At 39.7% G+C, this 20,167-nt stretch overlaps 2 protein-coding genes across 2 annotated transcripts; both read right to left on the minus strand.

The window, feature by feature from the left end:
• Nucleotides 1-258: 258 nt before the first annotated feature.
• islr2 (immunoglobulin superfamily containing leucine-rich repeat 2) lies at nucleotides 259-4,562 on the minus strand. The gene is made up of 2 exons (XM_044192525.1): nucleotides 4,255-4,562; nucleotides 259-3,535 (listed from the first exon to the last, which is right to left on the minus strand). Exon 2 carries the CDS (start codon nucleotides 3,524-3,526, stop codon nucleotides 1,391-1,393), a length of 2,136 nt encoding a protein of 711 aa, XP_044048460.1. The 5' UTR covers nucleotides 3,527-3,535; nucleotides 4,255-4,562; the 3' UTR covers nucleotides 259-1,390.
• A 3,979-nt stretch (nucleotides 4,563-8,541) lies between these two features.
• sema7a (semaphorin 7A) lies at nucleotides 8,542-18,801 on the minus strand. The gene is made up of 14 exons (XM_044193238.1): nucleotides 18,545-18,801; nucleotides 18,218-18,357; nucleotides 17,590-17,628; nucleotides 17,390-17,485; nucleotides 16,991-17,084; nucleotides 16,670-16,780; nucleotides 16,183-16,325; nucleotides 14,258-14,436; nucleotides 13,314-13,422; nucleotides 12,544-12,739; nucleotides 12,244-12,356; nucleotides 11,716-11,861; nucleotides 11,356-11,414; nucleotides 8,542-11,263 (listed from the first exon to the last, which is right to left on the minus strand). The coding sequence occupies exons 1-14, from the start codon at nucleotides 18,663-18,665 to the stop codon at nucleotides 10,842-10,844; spliced, it is 1,968 nt and encodes a 655-aa protein (XP_044049173.1). The 5' UTR covers nucleotides 18,666-18,801; the 3' UTR covers nucleotides 8,542-10,841.
• Nucleotides 18,802-20,167: the final 1,366 nt, after the last annotated feature.

Consider the following 20,167-nt stretch of genomic DNA (forward strand, 5'->3'; position numbering starts at 1 on the left):
AGATCCCATAATAAAAAGGCATCAAGAAAAAAATATCTAATTAAAAATAAAGTAACCGGGCGTTTATTTTTTTAAAGACCATCTGAATCGATTTAAAACTTAAACTGGTGGAATCATAATATAGTAGCCTGGATTACATTTTGTTTTCAAATGATTATTATTTCAGATAGGCCTACATTTTGAAAATAATGTAGCCGAGTTCAATTTTTTCCTGGAACATCTCAATCAAGGTCAAAGACAAATCCAGAAAATAGTCTGTATAGTTTCATGTGTTTTATTAAGTCCACTTACATAAAATTATATCAAAAAATCTTGAAAGGTCACGGGCTTTTCGTTTCGTTTTACAACAGTTCACAAAAACTCACTATATACATCAAATTACGAGACAGTGAAGCCGCCAGACACTCATGCGCCGTTTTTGTTTGAGGCTTCATAGAAAGTTACCTACCGTCGTAAAAAAGAATAATTTCAATTCACATGGCTTTACATCACAGGCTGACAGTAACATCTAAAGTCCTCTAGACTACACTAATAAAAACCACACAAGGAATTACGTGTGACATGCCATGGACATGGTCATTGTAAAAAGCGAGAGTATAGCAAGCACCCGTTGATAAAGAGGTTAAAGTCGCACATTTTTAAAGCCTTACAATACGTCAAACAACATTTTGTTGGTAAATAACCTGGGGTTTCCCGTCACGCACAAGACAGTTGAAAAGTGAAATTTCCCTTTTGGACTCACAGGACAGCGGGCAGGTCAGGCGCAATAACACCGAAACCAAATATCTGCATCTAGTATCATTTCATAATTTTTTAGACGACGCTCATCCACATCATTACACAGACGCACGTTTAGAAAGAGCATATTGGTCCCTGATGTCAGTTAATTTGAAATGGCTATAAAACATATGTCACCTTTTGATTGTTTTTTTTTTTTGTTGTTGTTGTTTGGGTTTTTTTTGTGCTCTCCAATGAGGTTATTTTTAATATAATTTTTTTGCCTTACATTACGCGAGACTCTGGCGAGCTCCGCGCCTCACCGTTTGCACAATTTGCGCACCATGCCCATCCGTGTCTGTCCTGCAGAAAGGGAACATTTTGCTGCTTTCCTGTCAGTTTTGAGGTCTGTAGAAAGCTGTGCTTGCACTGTAAACGTATGTTGCTTATTTTAACCTTACAGTACTACAAATGTCACATGAATCACTTCACAATCTCAAGTGATTGATGGAGAACTTTCTGAGGTAAAAAAATTAAAAGATCCACCTTTTTTTAAATCAGAAGCCATCGTTTTTCACGTGTAGTGATGGTGGGTGAGTTACCTGCTTGAATGTAGACTAGGCCTACTTGAAAGTAAAATATTTTACAATATACTGGCAGACATCAGCGGGGCTCAGCGGCTTGGCTGCTTGTAGTTGCCGTTGATCTCCTCCGAGATGTTGACTGCCTCTGCTCCCAGCGGTAATCTGTCACTGTACTCCGAGCCCATTTCAAACTCCTCCTGGTTAGTTTTGGATGAGGATCCGGGGATGGACTCTGTCACCACGCTGCCCTCAGCCTCTCCCTCTCCGTCTCCTTCCTCTTCCTCGACCTCTCCATCCCCCTCGCCTAACTCGCTGGGGTTGAAGGTTTTGTCTGACTCCACAAAAGACGCCCTGGGATCAAAATCTCCAGCCATTTGTTTCTCCATCTGATCTGGATTCTGAGCCCTCATGATCAGCTTGTAGGTCTTCCCTTGGTACTTGTATAGCAAATGGCAGCAGGTGGCCCCCAGTAAGGGAACAGTGGCCAGACCCAGTAGGAAAATGCTGACAACCACGATGATAAGCAGGGAGGGGATCTTCTTCCTAGTTGTGAAGACTACTTGGACTTGGCAGTCCTGCCCCCCATAAGTGAGACAAAGTGTGTAATTGGTGCCAGGCTGTAAACCATGGAAGCGGTAGGCATTAACCCCCTCCTCTATGTTGGACCACTGAACCATGGAGTGTCCATTACCTGTATTTACACAGAGGTAGAGCATGTCCAGGGTGGTTTTACTGGATGAGGACTGGAACAGACCCAGGGGCTCTTTATTCACTGTTTCCTGGTTTTCAGTTTGACTGAGATGAAGGTTAGATTTGCTGCTGGGAAGCTGCAGCGGATTCAGCTGCACTTTGGCCTCCGTCTCTGACACTTCTAATGCAATAACACCAAAATCAAAAGTGTACTGCTTCAGGTCATCCAAGCTCAGGTTGAAGGCGTGGTTGGAGATGTATTCACTGCTTTCTCTCACGCCACACTTGGTGGGGTCCTTTGAGACACCACCAACCTGCTCGGTGCCGTCACTTTTGTCTGACGAACCTTCAGGGCTGCCCTTTGTCTTTTCTTCAGGCTTGCTCCAGTTGATCACATTGTTTTTGGAGATCTTGGTCTCTGTAGGCTTTCTAACAGATGGATGGATCTTGTCCACTGTAGAATCAAGCTTTGAGTCCCTGGCAGGTTTTTGGGTGCCTGCCATAACCACTTTAACACCACGCTCCACCTTACCTAAATCATTCACCGCAGAGCAGCTGTAATTTCCATCTTCCTTTTTACTCATACGAGGGATGATGAGAGTGCCGTTTCTAAAGACGAGGAATCGATTGTTGGTTGTTTTATCATTAATTGGCACATCGTTTATCTCTCCAGTAGAGGGCAACGGGAACAGATAGTTCTGATTTCCTGCAGTCACCTCCCAGCTGAGCTGCGGTGTGGGGCTACCTTTTGCCTCACAATTTAAGATGACCATGAAACCCTCATAGAGCTCTGTGTTCTCAATGTTGGGCTGGTAGGTTATTGTGACAGTAGGGGCCTTACAGTCCAGTTTGGGAATCGTTGTAACCATTGTACCCTTCAGGTGTTCAGGGGCCTCACATAAAATTAAATTTGGCTCGGGGACAGAAATCTTAGTTGTTGCGATCCAATCCCTCAGCCACTCCAGGCTGCAGGAGCATGTGAAGGGGTTGTTAAAAATCTGAAGGTGGGACATGGAGGAGAGAGCACTGAAGGTACCCTCCACAATGGTGGTAAACTTGTTGTTGTTGATGCGCAGCGACCTCAGATCTTTGAGAGTGGAAAAGGCATCCTTTGGAAGGTTCATCATCTCATTGTTGTTCATTTTCAGAAGCTGCAGGGCTGTGAGGTTGTGCAGATCCTCCCATGGAAAGTTCACAATTTTGTTGTAGCTGATGTCCAGGTTGCGGAGCTGGATCAGGGGAGCCAAGGTGTCCGTCTCTATGGTAACCAACTCATTGTGGGACAGCCAGAGTGAGGTGACCTGCGTGATACTGATGAAGCTTTTACTTTTCAGTAATTTGATCTTATTGGCAGAAAGGCTCACGGTGGTAACATTGGTGGGGAGACCCACGGGTACCACCAGCAGGTCTTTGTAAGCACAGTCAGCAAACTGGAGGGCAAATTTATCCTGGCAGCTGCATAGCTCTGGACAGCACTGCACAATGCCAACCACAGTAGTCCACAAGGCAAGGAGCTGTAGGAGCTGTCTCGCCATTTTCTGCACCTGCAAGTATCAATTAGCAGACATTAGCCAAAGGTAAAATTTTATAAGACAGTCACATAACATCCATTATGTCCATTACACCAGTGGAAATGCAATGTGGAAGCTTTTACATCTCATATAAATTCAAATGTGTTTTACTGAGTAGCTTATGCTTTTTAAAGGGGCATCAAACCTCTTTAACACAACTCAAGACTGCATTACAAACTCATAAAAACAGAGAAACTGTAAACAAAAACAGGTGAATACTATAACTGCTGCTGTCATGCAGTCTGATTGAAAGCATCCTTTTGTTTCGCACTGCACAAAGATAACATTGATTTTTTTTATATTTCTTTGTACATCCATGCACTTTCGTTAAAGCATATATGCTGTGTGTCATTTTGCAGCATTTTCAGGGCCAGTTCTCTCCTGCTCTGAGCGCGGTTTCGCAATCCGGGGCGGACAAACAGGCGCTGATTCTAGTGTTGAAAGCTTTGCTTTTAAAAAAAAAAACTGTTTACTTTCAGAGTTACATTGCAATGTTTCCATGAGCAGTTTACACAGAGGTAGGCTATAGCTTCTTGCACTCATGAACAGATGCCGTTGTGATTCATCACAGTTGCAATTGACCTACAGGGCGATGTTTTCCACCTTAGGTTTTATCTGGATTTGCTCAAGGTCTGTAATTTTTTCATCTTTTACCTTCAGTAACTGCCTGATTAACTACTAAATCGTCTTACCTGTCCAATGTTAACTTCAATTCCTGTGTCTTATTAATCACTCTCGGAGTTTACAATCCTCTGAAACAAGTTTAATGGTCGAAAAAACTCTAGTCCTCATGTGTTGTGGATCCTTTTACATGACTTTTGCAGACATCGACAGCGCTGTTGAAGGGCGGTGGAGGGAACATTTTCCCCGGTGAGTCGCTGTTGCAGTCCGACGGCGCTTTTTCCTTCTCCAGCGAGTGTGGAATCCACTGCGCGCTCCCGCCGCCGCGGAGCGAGAAAAGGAAACGTGAACGCGCAGCCTCTCCCATCTCTGTCCTCACTATTAAAGATACAGAAGCTCCGGGTCCTCCACCCTCAAAGAAAATTCATAATTTAGGATCCGATGTTTAATTAATTACCCCGACCCAAGCCTATAATCTTTGACCTCATTCGGTTGGCCTATTGTCTTTAATTAAAGAGTTTCCAAACGCACTTTTTAGTTTAGTTGTGCTGCGAGTACCAGGCTATAGACACAATTTCCAGCACTGCTAAAATAATTGATATTTAATAATTAAAACAAACAAAACAACAAAACAAACAAAAAGACTGACAAGAGGACTCCAATGACTGAAAAATCTTGAGCCACATAGATTATTTGATGGCATTTCATTGCAACAGCGTTACTGTATGTGACGCCTGAATTGATTTGTAAGCGTTAGCGAATATGTAACCGGTAATGGCATATAAAGCTAATAGAAACCGCTTTAAGATAAATTACAAATTTGTTATTCTTTTTAAACAGAAATGTCTTCAATCTCGCCCATTTAGCCTATAGCCTACTTTTTGTAACAAGTCCGGTGGTTTGTTTTAAATGTATGTGGTCGCCTATGACTTTTAAATCGACATTATCATTGTCATTATAGTTCCTTTAATGTTTGAGTCATACTGTATGCATAAGTGTTAGTATTTGATGAGACTTGTTTCCTGCTCAAATACTGCCATCGTCTGGTACACTGCAGTATGAACTCTGTCTCTGTGGTAGTTCAAATAACAGACCACTTGGCCATAATAATGCATAATAAATGTGCAACATACACCATCAAATTAGTAAGAGAATAGTTCGTGGATCTAAAGGCTTACTGGTAGGTACTGTTATTTCCTTCCTCTCCAGTGTTTTTGACTATGAGTGTGTGTGAGGACCAATTTGAGTTTAAGACCTTGGGAATGAGGACAATTTGGCTTTTCCTCACTTTGGGCGGGACATTCAAATGGTTCACAGTTTATCAAGTCTGTCTTAAAACAATAGTCAGCTGCCCATATGAACATTGAAGCAGTTTGTGCTTGCTGGCTGTTAAAATATCCTTTCCTATTGCTTCAAATGTAGACCTAAGTGATGGGGGACACAATCCACAGTCCTCATTCTGTGTGAACATGTATTCCAAAGTTTATCTGAGGTTAACATGAGTCACAAATCAATTGAGTATCATCCAAAGTTACAGGTTTTTTAGTAGCCTACTTTGTGTTACTATCCCATGTGTCTTTTAATGGCCTGTATGAACAGGAGGAATTAGAGTTGTGACGTTCGCGAACGAACCGATTCTTTTGAACGGCTCATAAACATGAACGATGGGAGCCGAGTCGCGGCTGGAGGGGAGCCGTTCTTTCTGTCGTTCTTTTTTCCTATGCGTGTTTCACACAGATGCACACAAATGAGCTCCTCCGCGAGACAGAACAGTTATAGGGGGAGGGGCGCACCCAGCGCAGGCCAACCCTTTATAGCGTGATGATATTAGTTATTAGTTGTGCAAGCATCCTTCACGTGAGTACTCCAGTGGAAAAAAAAGTCATTGGGTAGGAGCAGAGCCATGACATGTGCACGCTGCCGTCACATGCTTACTCCAGTTTAAAAAAAAACAAAACAAAAAAAACACGTGCGATTGCCTCTCTGTCTCAGTGCCAAACAAAGTTTACAGTAGTAATAGTATGTAGTATGTAGACATTTCCATTTTATTTATTCTAATTTTATCTACTTTAAATATTTTTTGTTTTCTATCAAAATGTTCTTGTGTGATAACAATGTTCTTGTGTGGAAGTGTTTGTAGTAAAAGCTGTTTTGCACAGAAATTCATTGCAGCCGGCTTTGTTTTTGATGTTTATTTGTGAGTAGGTATTGTATGAATAACATAAGTCAACGTAGCTTTACACACACACACACACACACACACACTTTGTACTAAAGGTAAATCCAAAATAGTGATGTCACTGTCTAAGCAGAGGGATTTGTGCTTCTTAAAACTGACTAAATATTTAAAAAGAGCCAAAAGAGCCGTTCTTTTGAACGGCTCTTTGAAAGGAACGGATCGCGAAGATCCGGATCCCCTCAAAGAGCCATAAATCCCATCACTAGGAGGAATGATTACAGCAAGCAAAAACTGTTTTAATGTATAAATAGGCAAGTGAGTATTGTTTTAAGACAGACATGAAAAAATGTGAACCCTTTAAAACTTGGCCTTTGGGTTAAGTTAGACTTAAGTTTAGGGTTCAGTTTAGGGTAAGGAGTCCGTGTAACGCTTAGAAGATTGGAAAAATCTAAAATTGTATTTTTTGTTGGTCAAATTTCTATTATAATTTTTTATATGGAAAACTGAACTGATAAGTGTTTCATGGACCAGGTCGGGGTTTTTAGGTTGGGGTTGTGAAAGTGTCAGTCCTGTTAGACAAGGAGGACCTCTGCTGTCAAAATACTGTAATTACATACAGAATTGGTAAAATTACTGTTCTTATAACAAACCTGTAAGTAAATTACACAGTCTATTCATAGAAATACTAAACATATTTTGGATAACATTAACGTACATTAGAAAATGTATCACTATTTCATATGTTTTAAGTACAGTTTGTTTTTAATCTACAGGGTGGGTTTCCAGTCATGAACCATAACCATGGTTTGTTTTGTTCCATGATTTCCTTGACTTTGGCTTCTTCCAGTAGACTTTCCCATTAAAGAAGCACAGCAGGAACACTGTAAATTATTTTCAAGTCCTCTAGGGATCAAAGTCTATTCGTGCTAATTTCAGATCACAGCTGAGATACGAGAAGCTTACGGTCACCATTTCACCGATTTTAGACTGCAGTGTGGCACCATCCAGACTCTGAGCTGCTGACAGTTTAGAGATGGGGATACTCAAAGTGCTTCTTAAAATAGGCCTACAGAAAATCAGTGATGCTTGTAATACGGTATGAAGCAAGGTTTGAAGCAAATACAAGGTTGCCACAACACCACTTGAAACATTTCTTAATTGAACATGGTGACTCCCAAAATGACTCATGTACACCACAGACAAATTACATTACCCACAAAAACACATTTTACATCTCCATCTGAACTATGAGTAGTCTTCTCAGCAGCCAACACTCTACAGGTCAAGTGGACTCTTAACCACAGGAGGCTCTTAGCTGTCAGGTCAGGTGTCGTGTCAGCTCCGGCTTAAGCCAGAGACTTCATTAAAGTGACCTGACAGCAAGACACATGTACTGTAGGTGGGTCATCTGTATTCACCCTGTGCCCTACACTGCTGGGAAAACAAAACAATTGTAGTCAAAAGTCTGTGTTGTAACCTCAGAAAAACAACTGACAACATCTTCATACTTCAGATATACCATGTAGCATCATCACTGTGGTTTTCTAAACTGAGGATGACAGCAAGCTACACAACCCAACATAGTAACAGCAGGGTTTGGTCACAAACAAGAAAGCTAACATGCCAAGATGACTGTGCTCCTTTACCCCCCACCCCACCCTCCCGTTCTTGATGTTCTTACCTCAGTAACACTAAACATCACAGTATTTTATTTTTGTGTCAAGGGGGCAGAGTTTAGAAGTACTCATTATCAGAAAATGGAAATGGAAAGATTTCACTGTGCTAGATGTGTAATCTTGGATCTAATTTGAAAGAAATATAAACAGCGGGAGAATTCTCATGAAGCTTCAAAACACAATTACTTAATCTGAAAATCAAGGACAGCCAGCCAAGTGGTTGTGGTGCGATGGCCAAAGAGCTACATAGTGTAGCTGTGCTGTGATTTCCTCTCCTTGTGTAAACAAGATGTACTCACTTGGTCATCATTAGTAGGGTTGAGACGTCAAATCCAGGAATAAGACAGTCTAAGCTTAAGATCCTTAGTGGTTGTCTCAGACTGCACGTGATCTACTGAGTGTTATGTCTGAGGAATGACACAGAGATTAGATACGGATAAATTACTTTCTTCAAACAACTTATGAGTGGGTGTAAGTGAGGTATGACTATGACTCCTTGTGAACAATGTTATGGATTTTCAGCTCCATTTTTTTTATTTTAATGATTAGAAAATCAACAATATCCACTTACATCCTTTGAGTAGAATTTTCAAGCAATCATTATGCAAAACACATAATGCACATATAAAATATCCAGTATTAAACATTATATATTTAGCAATAAAATAAAAGTTAAGATCATACCAAAATACTATTTACACAATAAATATATTTAACTTAGTAGTCGTTTCTTGTTTAAGACTATGTATCTTTTGAAGGAAGAAATAACAGTCTCTGTAATTCATAAGCAATAAAGCACACACACATTTTTGCCAAAATGTATGTGTAAATTAAATAAGGTGCTTATTATTTTTGAAGTTAGACTTTATCTGCTCCACAGCAAAATACGTTTCATTGCACATTTTTCAAACATCTCTCTGATCACTGATTAATGGGAGACAAAACAGGAAAGTTCGAGGACGGTCCCTGGCTGCCTCCACCCTTCCCTAAACACTGATATAAATAATCAGTGCACTGGGGTGGGGCACAGAGGAAATTTACACAGGAACTTTAAACCTCTAATGGTGTAAAGAGCTAAGAGCTGGCCTTAACAAGTGCACGCCCTACTACTACACCACGCCAACTACACAATGTCTACTTACTATGTACTCATGATCACAACATTTTAGTGATGTGCTTTGGTTTAAGTGTTACTGTCATACACAGACTGCGTCCTTCTTACTGTAAAAGGATTACTTCAGATTACTTCTTATACCTTCCCTAATAACTAAGTAATTCATGCAGGATGCTGAATTCATTGGCTGATCAAAACAAACAACATTAGGGCTCTTCAGATCATTCAAATTATGCTCTACTGCTTACTGGTTGTGCTGTTTTCTCCCTCCATGACATCGACCTCTTGCTGTTCTGGCTTCTCTTTTTATTATAAACTTGGCTACAGCATGTTCCGGTAGACAGAAAACCTATGGTAAGCCACAGCTATGCTCACGGCGGGAGTGATCCTGCTTGAACTGTTGACTTGCAAGCTGCATTGGTGTTAGGGTGGATTTCCTTTAGTGCTGCCTGCGCCCTAGTGTGATCGAACAGAACTTTTCAAAGAGAAAGGAGTGTAGAGTTTAAATAGTAATTTGTGCACAGGGTGGGCGATATGGCCATACAATAATATCATGATATTTCAGGGTATTTCTGCGATAATGTATTCTTGACGATTCTTGGCTCTTGGTTGAGTACCAACTGGGTGCTTCTGCTTGAGATGGTGACATAAGTTTGTTGTATTGACCCCTTATGTTATTACAGTCTTCTTGCACGTCTTACATATTATCGGAATATTTCCTTTATCACAATATGAATTATTTTGATCATATTAGTACAAGTTCAAGTTTATTTCTCCCTCTGTGAAGCACTTTCAGAATCAGAATCAGAAATACTTTATTGATCCCCGTAGGGAAACTCTATGTTACAGTAGCTCGCCTTTACGTCAGAGCACACGGGAGAAAGTACTAGCAAACAATATGATACACTATAAAACACTATAAAAACAGGTCAGAAAATAAATTAAGTATCAGGTCGGTATAAGTATAAGATAAACTAAGTGTCAAGTACCAAGTGGGTTTACCGGTTGATGATGATAGTACAGTATAATAATACAATGTAACAAAATAAGTAATAAGCAGAGGTGCATGTACTGTCGAGAGTAATAGAGGTATATAATAATATCAATAACAATAAATAAGAAAAACTAACATGGGAAAACTAATATTGCACGGGAGTAGTACCCAGAATATTGCACAATTATTCAATTACTGCAGAGATGTAATGAACAATGTCCAGTTTAGTGACCTAGGGTCATACAGACTAACCCTTAGAGGAAGGAGTTAAAGAGCTTGATGGCCACAGGCAGGAATGACTTCCTGTGGCGCTCTGTGGTGCTTTTTGGTGGGATGAGTCTTCCGCTGAAGGTGCTCCTTTGTTTGACTAGCACGTCATGGAGTGGGTGGGAGACACTGTCCAAGATGGCATGTAGTTTGGCCAGCATCCTCCTCTCTGACACCACCGCCAGAGAGTCCAGCTCCACCCCCACAATGTCACTGGCCTTACGGATCAGTTTGTTGAGTCTGTTGGCGTCCGCTACCTTCAACCTGCTGGCCCAGCATGCAACAGCATACAGGATAGCACTGGCCACCAGTGCTATTGTACTTTGTTTTGAAAAGTGCTCTATAAATAAGTTTCTTCTTCTTATTATTATTAAAAAATATACTGATATCATTGTGAACAATACGATATGGCACAGCCCTAGCACACCTTATCTGAAAATCCTCAACACTGCTACAGACAGTCCAAGGGTGATCCATACTATCTGCGGCACAACAGTTGATGCATCATTAAATTTCCAAGGGGGAGTGTTTCCGTTCTTTGTATCTGGGATCATTTGCTCTGTAAGCTGATACTTTTTCACCACTTTGGTGTAGTCTTTTTCTTTGGAAACACACTCGTAGCTGCCATAGTTCTCTTGTGCCATGGCAGGGATGAGGTGCAGGCAGTCAGACTGCATTTGCAGACAAGGGCGGCTCTGGCCTCCATGCTCCCAGGTGTAGGCAGCGTGGTAAGAGTCTATAGGACATGACAGATAGAAAGGGACACCCAGGGGGACCGAGTGAGCTATCCTCAAATTCACTGGTGATAGAGAAGCTGTCTCTCGTTTGGTCCGGTTTATTTGCTTTTGTTCTAAAAGAATAAAAAGAAGATAAAATAGATTAGATCCTTCTTTGAGCCTTTAGCAAGTGTGTAGTATGAATAACAGTCTCATCATTAGTTACCTCCTGCTGATGTAGAGCACACGCTCATTTGTCCATCCATGACATTTTGAATCCCTCCACTGTGAACAAAAACAAAACACATGTACTGTTAAGTACATTTTTTTGTGTGAGAGATGAGTGATTTTGACATTGATCCTTTGAACCCGATGGTCCATTTTATTTTGGAAAAAGTTTGAGTTTCTAAACATTTTTTCTCATCTTCGCATCAACATTTATTCCTATCTTTGGCAGAAATGCAATATTCAAAAGAGCATGCAGAGAGCAGCTATTTCAATATTGTTGACTGTAATATGAAAAGACTTTGTGCAGTATATCACAAGTCTACTAAAGAGTCTCGGTATGAACACTGTCCACACTTACGGGACAGTCGGGGTGCATCCAAACTTCGTCCAGGCACAGTACGGGTCCCGGGCCAGAACACAATCTGAGCAGGAGTCATTGTACTCCTCACACCTCTGGAGGTCCACGGTATAAATTTTGTCTGAAAAACCCACCACTAGCTTTTTCTGAGCAAAGGGAGACAGAAACATAATTTCACTTTAAACATGCATTTATAGATCTTTTGGTCCCTTGGGTGCAGTGCAACAAGCTGTAAACACAACATTGACATATTATCACCTTATAAAGTTATGTTAAATGTGCTAGCAGTGAATTGGCTATTTGCACAACCAGCAGACACGAAACATTTGCATTTGGAGTCGTGTTTCTGGCTCCCTGAGGTATTTAAGTCCCATATCCATATCCCATTGATCCAGTTAATAGGGAAATATTGATTAGTGCAGCTTTAAATTATAAAATTGTGAGAAATAAAATTTCACTAATGCAAAAAAAAATAATCTTTTATCTATTATAAGTGAAGACGCTGACAAAAACACTGCTGAGCTGTACCTTTTTGGAGTCAAGCTTCAGTGATTGTATGGTTGAACTGCTGAAGAGTTGTGTTTCAGAGATGATAAAAGGTTCTGACCCAGCTTCTAACACTTTATGGATCTTCCCAGAATCTGTTGGAACAGCACACAAACAGCATTTAGAAACAATGTTATTTTGGGAGTGAGACTGTAAGCTATATTTTTAGCGCACAGTTCCTAGCAGAGATTACAATACAAGATTTTGAGCCAGACCAAAAATAAGCATAAATAGCTAAACAACATATAGCACATATGGTGCATTTTCCCAAACAGAACATACCAGTGGCTAGAAGCAGAATGTTATACATGTGCTGGTCTGCCGCCTGGACTCGGTCCACAGCTATCTTGGTGTAATTGTTGCTGCTTATATAAAATGGAGCTGTATGATGCAAAGACTGAACCCAGTCAGTCATTTCTGGGTAATCCTTCACCATGTTGACAGTGGCCAGTGGCAGGCTCCGGCTGTTTTTTACACACTGAAAAAATACATGGACACAAAGTTTTTTTTATTTAAAAGTAGTCTGCATACTGTAGGAAATGGGAACATAAACTGAATGTTTGTAGGACACTCAGGTTAAGGAATTTGACCATCTTCAGGTACATAAAACTGAAGGCATCTGAAATTGTATAAAAACAAATCAGAGACAAACATTTCCTCAAGCTAGACATAGCAACAAGACCATGTCCTTAAAGGAAAAGCAATTATTAGTCACTGGATCAGTAAACAGTTTGCTGTTTGTGGGCCCCTTTAGTTCCTCAAGTACAGGTTTGAACATAAATAGACTTCATGTAAAAAACTACAGTCTGAATCCATGGGTGGAAACACTGAACCACACTTAGTAACATTTTCCACATTTCCACCCATTTATGTAACATGCCTGTTTTTTTAACCTACAGTCCTACTCAGTGACATGTGATATACAATTACTAACCACAATAATAAATGTGAGTGAACCCAAAATGCATTAGAGGGCTAGAAACAAAGGAGGAAGAAGAAAGTGAAGTATTGTGTCTCTGCATATCTACATAGCAACAAAACAAAATCCTTACTGTTCCTGGCCTTGGTTTAGGAATGTCTTTGTTGTAGCCCTTGAAAGTTGAGTTCTCAAATATTTCTTCAATCATTCCTACTGAATAGATGCACACTGCTGTGGAGTTCCTAGAAGAGAAACAAGATAACTAAAGTTAGCATAAAAAGGGCAGTTTTATCTATATATTAGTTATTGCCTCAACCATGGTAATGGTTAGGGTTGCGATTTTGTCCCATTGCCTCATTCTGTTTGTCTGTTCGCAGAATATCTTAAAAGTAATGATTGATTACAAAGCAACAGAATAAGTGATAAACCCTCCTTTACACTTACAAATAAATATTCAATTTCCACTTCAGACATAAGAGCTGTGCCAATCTTACAGAGGCTCGGTCCCTTGGCCATACAGCTTGACCCATACTAAGGACTAAAAGTCAGGATATCTCTGCCTTTGCTGCTTTGATTTTGACCATCCTTTTAAAAATCTGTCTCTTTCATGAATCCCCCAACTTTATAGAAGAGCAATCCTAAATTGCTGGAGCACCCCTTTAAGTAAATTTTAAGTACAATCATGAAAATGCGTGTCTCCTAATGTGAGACTAAAATGTAGTAGGGAATGAAGTTAACAGTCAATCTTATGTATGGGTCTAACCTTGAAGTCTGGACCCATGCATAAGAGGGTAGAAATAGTACATTATGTAACCTCAGGAGCAGATTTGGATTTAGTCTTTTGTTATTATTGATTGGATGTGGCAGACCCACTCTCTTTTGTGTTTTTTATTTGTATTAAAACCTTTTCTGCAACATACTGTATAGGTCAAAACCTACAAGCCTGGTTTAGTTTTGTCCCAGTGGGCGGAAACATTTCAAAATGCTGAGCTTTCAGTTTTAAGTGAGAGCCATTCTGTGTTTCCATGTCAGCATGTTGCTCAGTTGGTGTTAATAAAGGAAAGGAAGGCGTCTAACCAGCTGCTTGTGAAAAGGGCATAGACTTTAGTGTCATGCCAGTCCTCGGCTTGCATCACATAAATGTCTTGGAGACGGTTGAAATAGAGTGACTCCTCTGGAAACCCACAGACAAGCCGGGCCTTGAGGAAAGATGTCCACATGTTCTGGAAGAATCTTTTTGATCCGCCTTCATCTACCTGCAAAATGATACCAATAAATTACACCAAGACGACGCTCTTTCACTTTTCTTGCAAACTAAAATTCATCAAAAAAGGGTTATTTGATAGGACTATCTGTAACAAAACACCTGACCGCTTTAGGGTAAGTCTTGTTTTGCACAGATGTCAAACAACAAGGGTGTTGAAAAGACTGTATTTCACCACAATAATAGTATGCCACACTGCAGCAGATGGTTGCACTACTACATTAATCTGGTTAAATACTTTAATTATATGTATGCCTTGGTCAAAGCCTGGCATTATAGTCACGTAACTGTAAGATATCACGCTGCCCACAAAATTTCCATCTACCTTTGTTTTTTAGCACAGTACAAGTAAATAATACATTTCCTAGGTTATCATACTATCCATGATGACAGCCTAAGCCCTCAGTATAAGCATATAAATATGACATACTCTACTGATAAAACTGTAAATACTGTCTGACCTTAACCATTGTTACTGGAAGAAACAAAGATTAAAGTAGACAAAGAAAACTGGTTTCATCTCCTTCGTTTGGCAAATTCAGGTGGGGTTACTGTAAGAGCTGCAGCAGACGCTACTAGAACATTAACAGCTCTGCTGAAGCGTCCCACAATTCAATTTCTGTTTATTCTAATTGAAACCAGAAGAAGAAAGTAATTGTTTGCGAGAACATCATGTAAAATGCATTAATTTATATACTACATTATAAATCTAATTAAAGTGTGGAGCACAGACTTGTTGTGTTAGACTGATCTGTTTCCATTCATGTGTAAAGTCATAGTTTCAAAGTTCATTCTTTACCTTGGTAACAGTTAACAAAAAAATCTCACCTCACCGAGGTTCATTTATTCTGTCTTCTGGTGCTTTTGATCACATTACATGACCATCGGCAAATGGTAACAACTGGACTAACGCCATCTGCTGATGAAGAGCATGGGATATGATTAAAAGCTCCAGAACAGCTACTGTTATTTAACTGGTATACTGTTGTTAATCAGAATTATTTCTATTTCACATTCTTAGTCTTTAAGCCCTGCTAGTGCAGGGCTGGCCATGCTGGTCCTTTCATCCAACCAGACCAAAGTAGTTTGAACTACTGGTGGGTGGATCGACCTAACATTGATACTAATCATTATTAAGTCTCGCTTTGAATATTGATACTAGCATAAATAGGACTGATTTCAAAAATGAATCTGCCTCACGTTAGATGAACACTCTTTGTGAACGCACTCTCTGCTTCTAATGATTAACGATTTATTCAGCTCATAAATCATGGCACATCACTCACCCTACATGATAGTAAATTATCCATCTTTAATAATAAAAAGTATTTGTGTTGATATCTGTGATTCTGGCCCTGGTATTATTTCATATTGGATTATATTCTAATTGAGTGCTATTACCCACCCTGGAGTTCAACCAAGTGACAGACTAACTCATTGCCTGACTCATACTGTAATCTTCATGAACTCGCCCTTTCACTAGCTAAAATTTGTATTATGAAGCAATATGACCGTTGTTTAATTTCTCAAGAATAAACATCTTCAAAACAACCAACATTTTCCATATAATTTACCTACTCATCAATATGAGTGGAATCTACCTTCCATGTTACTTTTACAAAATTTGGATATCTGTTAGCTTGATTACTAAAGCTGAGCTGAAAAGGTTTGGGGAAGTTTACTGTTGCTGTCTAGTAAGATGAGAGCTTAACTGAACCTATTCCAGTGTCCAGCGTACCTTACAAACTCTGGCAACCCTAGATATCCAGGGGTCAGCCTCCCGGTTGTGATCGGAGTTCTTTTCACGAAAAAAGATGTATATTTTCTCATTGTCAGGGTCATCCTCCCGCTTCACCCAGGACGCAGAGATGAATGTAGGCTCTGTGAGAGGAGGACATGTTTAACAAACTAATCCCTGTTTACAGTACAGAGCGGTACCAGCAGACAATATGTGACGAAGAAACTTGGCATGTGAAAGCAAAATAAAAGATAATCAAACTGCATGCAGGAGTGGACAGAACAACATTAGTTGAGGGTTGAACAGTTTCAGGACAAACTGATACTAAACAGGTGCATTATGTTCATACAAGATCAACAATAATATTAATTTTTGCTGATTTTCCCTGTTTATGAGGTCGTTTTGTATTTAATTGAATCACAATACTGATGGACTTGCAGTGTAGTATTCATCCTACATTATGAATTGACTTCAGTCATTTACCCACCTGAGACCCAGTTGTCATACATCCAGACATTAGCTCTGTTGCCAGCTTTCCTTCTGAATTGTAATGAGCTTCCATCAATATCCAAAGGTGCTGCTGAATATAGATCCCCCTCTAAAAATAGCAGAGTGGCATCAAATGAAAAGGAGCTGAAATGTTTGAAATGTTCAATTATTGAGTATATTGCTGTGAAAATACACTGGCTTGCCAGCTCTGCGATCACACATGACTTGATACGGTTACATAAGTGTGCAGCCCAGAGTCACATTTTTAAACCTTCAAAAACATGGTCTGTGGTTATGCAGGAAACTGTATTTAACATACCCACTGTGAGAGATAGGGAGTTATGTGTGTACACGAACGGAGAGATGCCCGTCCCCTCCACTATTTCATAAGACTGATTGTTCACTGAAGAAAACTGTAGAACCCCAGAAAGTCAACAGAATATTGTGATAGTTAGTTCCATACAACTGTGATGGGAAAATAACAATACATTCAACACCAGCCACCAGATACCCTACTGAAATTGCAGACAGGGTGCTAATTAAAGTTTAACGAGAAGCACAGCCACTTCACTTAAAATGCTCCATGCTTAAATCAGCTCTGCCCTGCTGTTGCTGGTAAAATAAAAAACTAGCCACAAAAACTAGCCACAAAAACTGCAGTATATCACACAGATGTGTTACATTAACACTTATTCAGTGATGTATGAAAAACACTCACAAGCTTCCAGCACTGTGGTTTGTGTCCATTTGTTCCACAGACAAACAGGTCGTCCTGAAACTTCTCAATGACAGTGATGACATTTTCACAGGGGCCCTGCAAATACACAGAGCCAAGTCATCACACAGAACTGATTCTTTATTCAAACTTGTTGAGCAGACATTCCTGATCACATAAACCACCATTCTCTAGTCACTAACCTCTTGGCACTGTTCCCCCGGTGTTTTCAGAGAAAAGTTCTGCAGGGGACATCAATTGATAGACAAATTTACAAAGTTTTCACTTAAGAACGTTGTACGTAAGGCTCTGCCCAAAAACCTGGTGTTTTTGGCAATTACATATTGTTTCAAATAGCGGGGGTCTAATTGCTCTAATTTCTTGGAAAACAATCAACAATCACATTAATTCTTGATTCATTCATTCATTCTTAATAAAACTTATGTGACTGTTGATGGCTGCCTTATTTGATTTTCTGGATTATTATATTATAGAAACTTTAGTATGTCATCAGAGTCTGTTGTGTGACTTGTGTTCACCACCAGCAGTAAAGGAGCAGGTCCTACATAATAGCTGGCTTTGAAAGGCCATTTCGCTCAGTGGGCGCTGCCAGACAGACAATGGATCTGTGGCAGCCATCTGTTACAGTATAGCATCTAATTATAAACGCAGCTGCACAAACTCTACTGCCATCCTCATGAACCATGCATAAATCAAGCTGGAAGCCCATCAATAAACCATGAGACAACTTCGGGAAGAGTTTACAGGCAAGTGAAACAACAAAATAAAAAGATCAAAAACGGTGGTTCAAAATCTTATTAGTTCACCCACCTCTATGATACGATAGTTATCCACATCAAGTTGTAACACAAAATCAGTCCCTCCAACATACATCTCCTCAGAGTCTTCGTCATAGAAGAACACAGTGTGGTTCTGATTCATTTGGTATTTAAATCCACCACTGATTATACCTGAAAAGTGCAACGAGATAACTTGCGTTATGAATTGGCGCTACATAAATTAAATAAATAAAATTGATTAACTCTGTAACAGATTTTTCTAAACATATACACTGATTTGAGACATAGGTTTTACACGAATACATCTAAATCATTTTAACTAAGTCATAATGGTAAAGAAGTCACAAGTGAACGTTACCTTTGCTGAGTACTCTGGGAGAATCCTTAGATCCAAGAAACGGTGTGTCTATTAAACCAACACCAAGGACTAGTTGAAAATCCCCAGCAAGCCACATATAAATTAAAACAAACCGCTTCATTTTGCGCCTTAAGTAGTGAACATTTCTGTTACTTCTGTACGTGTGAACCGCCCTCAAACCCTCTCTCCATTCTTCGCAGTACAGGTGCTCTGTCACTGCCAGCGAGTTGTCCAGCACAGAATTTACTCCTCAGCCCTTTTGGGGCGGAGCAATTGTTAAGTAAATGTACTACTGCGGGGATAGGCCGTGTAGATGACCGTCATGTAAATGTATGCAGATACATACATGCAGGGATTAATATTAGGTACTTGTGAAGACAGGAGTGCTTTATTTTAAATAACCTATTGCAGCAGCAATTTGGGGGGGTTGAATGTTGTAGGCTACATGGAGGGAGAAACTACATATAAAACTACATATAAATGAAAATCATATGACAGATGAAGAAAACCATTTTTCCAATTAAATGCAAATCAATAAACTATAAGAGCCGGAGCAAAAAGATAAAACGTTTTCATGAGATTAATTAATATGAATGAACTAATATCTGATTGCTCCCTTAACATAAAAAGGAGACCAGGTACAGTTGCACTCTGTGCAATTTATTGTTTCTGCCTGTTCAATCCTACAAAAAGCCCACAGCAAGGCATTAGCTCTGATGTAAACAGTGGCATTACTGGGGCTTAAATGGGGCTTCCAGACTGTGTTTACTGGATCTGCTCACTCATCTGATCTGAAACAATATTTCCAAACTGACTGATACATTTCCCCATTTTTTCCCAATGAATATATATCTAAACATGAGCACAAAGTTGCAGGTGCGTTCAGCTTTTTAGCAAAGTTGTTCAATGACAAATTGTTTTAATTCTAGTGCTTTTGCCCATGTTTGTCTTACAAACAAATTCCTAAAACCTTGGATTAGTCAACAGATTTCTTGTGACAGAAACCGGGAAGTGAACCATTCAGGGACAATCTAGAATAGAACTGATATCATAGGATCGGTCTTCCTCTCTACTTCACACCACAAAGTTATTGGAGTACACTTAAGGGCTTCACACTTGATATACTGTATTATTAACATGAATCCTCCATGCCAATCTTTCATCTATCAATATGCCAAGATATTCAAATCCTTTGTACTGTTTCTTACCGTGTCATGTGCAGTTTTCTTGGGGAACATGACACTAAAAAGCCTTTATGTTACAATCATTTTTCAAGCTGTACAGAATCCTCCACTCCTCAACAAAATCCTCAACATAGTGTTCAAGTTTAATATAATTTGTCAATCCAACTGTAAAAATACAGTTGAAATGAGGTAATGTTTCTTCAGGACCAGGATGTAAAAACTGACATAATGTAAAACATCTCAGGAGTATGGCTGCATGGAAACCTGAGTACAATAAAAAGCCATACTGTATATTCTGCTTTTTCTTTTCTTCCACACATCTATCCTTTATTTCCCTACTTTGTCAGTGTCCCTATATATTCCTCCTGTATAAGGACTTTAAACTGTTCATTTTCTCTGCTGTATCTCTGCCAAATCTTAAGGCCAGGCCATAAAGCAA

Source organism: Siniperca chuatsi, linkage group LG4 (assembly GCF_020085105.1).
Source record: "Siniperca chuatsi isolate FFG_IHB_CAS linkage group LG4, ASM2008510v1, whole genome shotgun sequence".
Lineage (NCBI taxonomy): Eukaryota > Metazoa > Chordata > Actinopteri > Centrarchiformes > Sinipercidae > Siniperca > Siniperca chuatsi.

Coding starts and splice junctions, on each gene's coding strand:
- islr2 (XM_044192525.1), bottom strand. CDS start 3,526: ATGGCGAGACAGCTCCTACAGCTCCTTGCCTTGTGGACTACTGTGGTT.
- sema7a (XM_044193238.1), bottom strand. CDS start 18,665: ATGAAGCGGTTTGTTTTAATTTATATGTGGCTTGCTGGGGATTTTCAA. Junction 17,629..18,217: donor ATAACTATCGTATCATAGAG/GTGGGTGAACTA, acceptor TGTCCCCTGCAG/AACTTTTCTCTGAAAACACC. Junction 12,740..13,313: donor CTAAACCAAGGCCAGGAACA/GTAAGGATTTTG, acceptor GTATTTTTTCAG/TGTGTAAAAAACAGCCGGAG.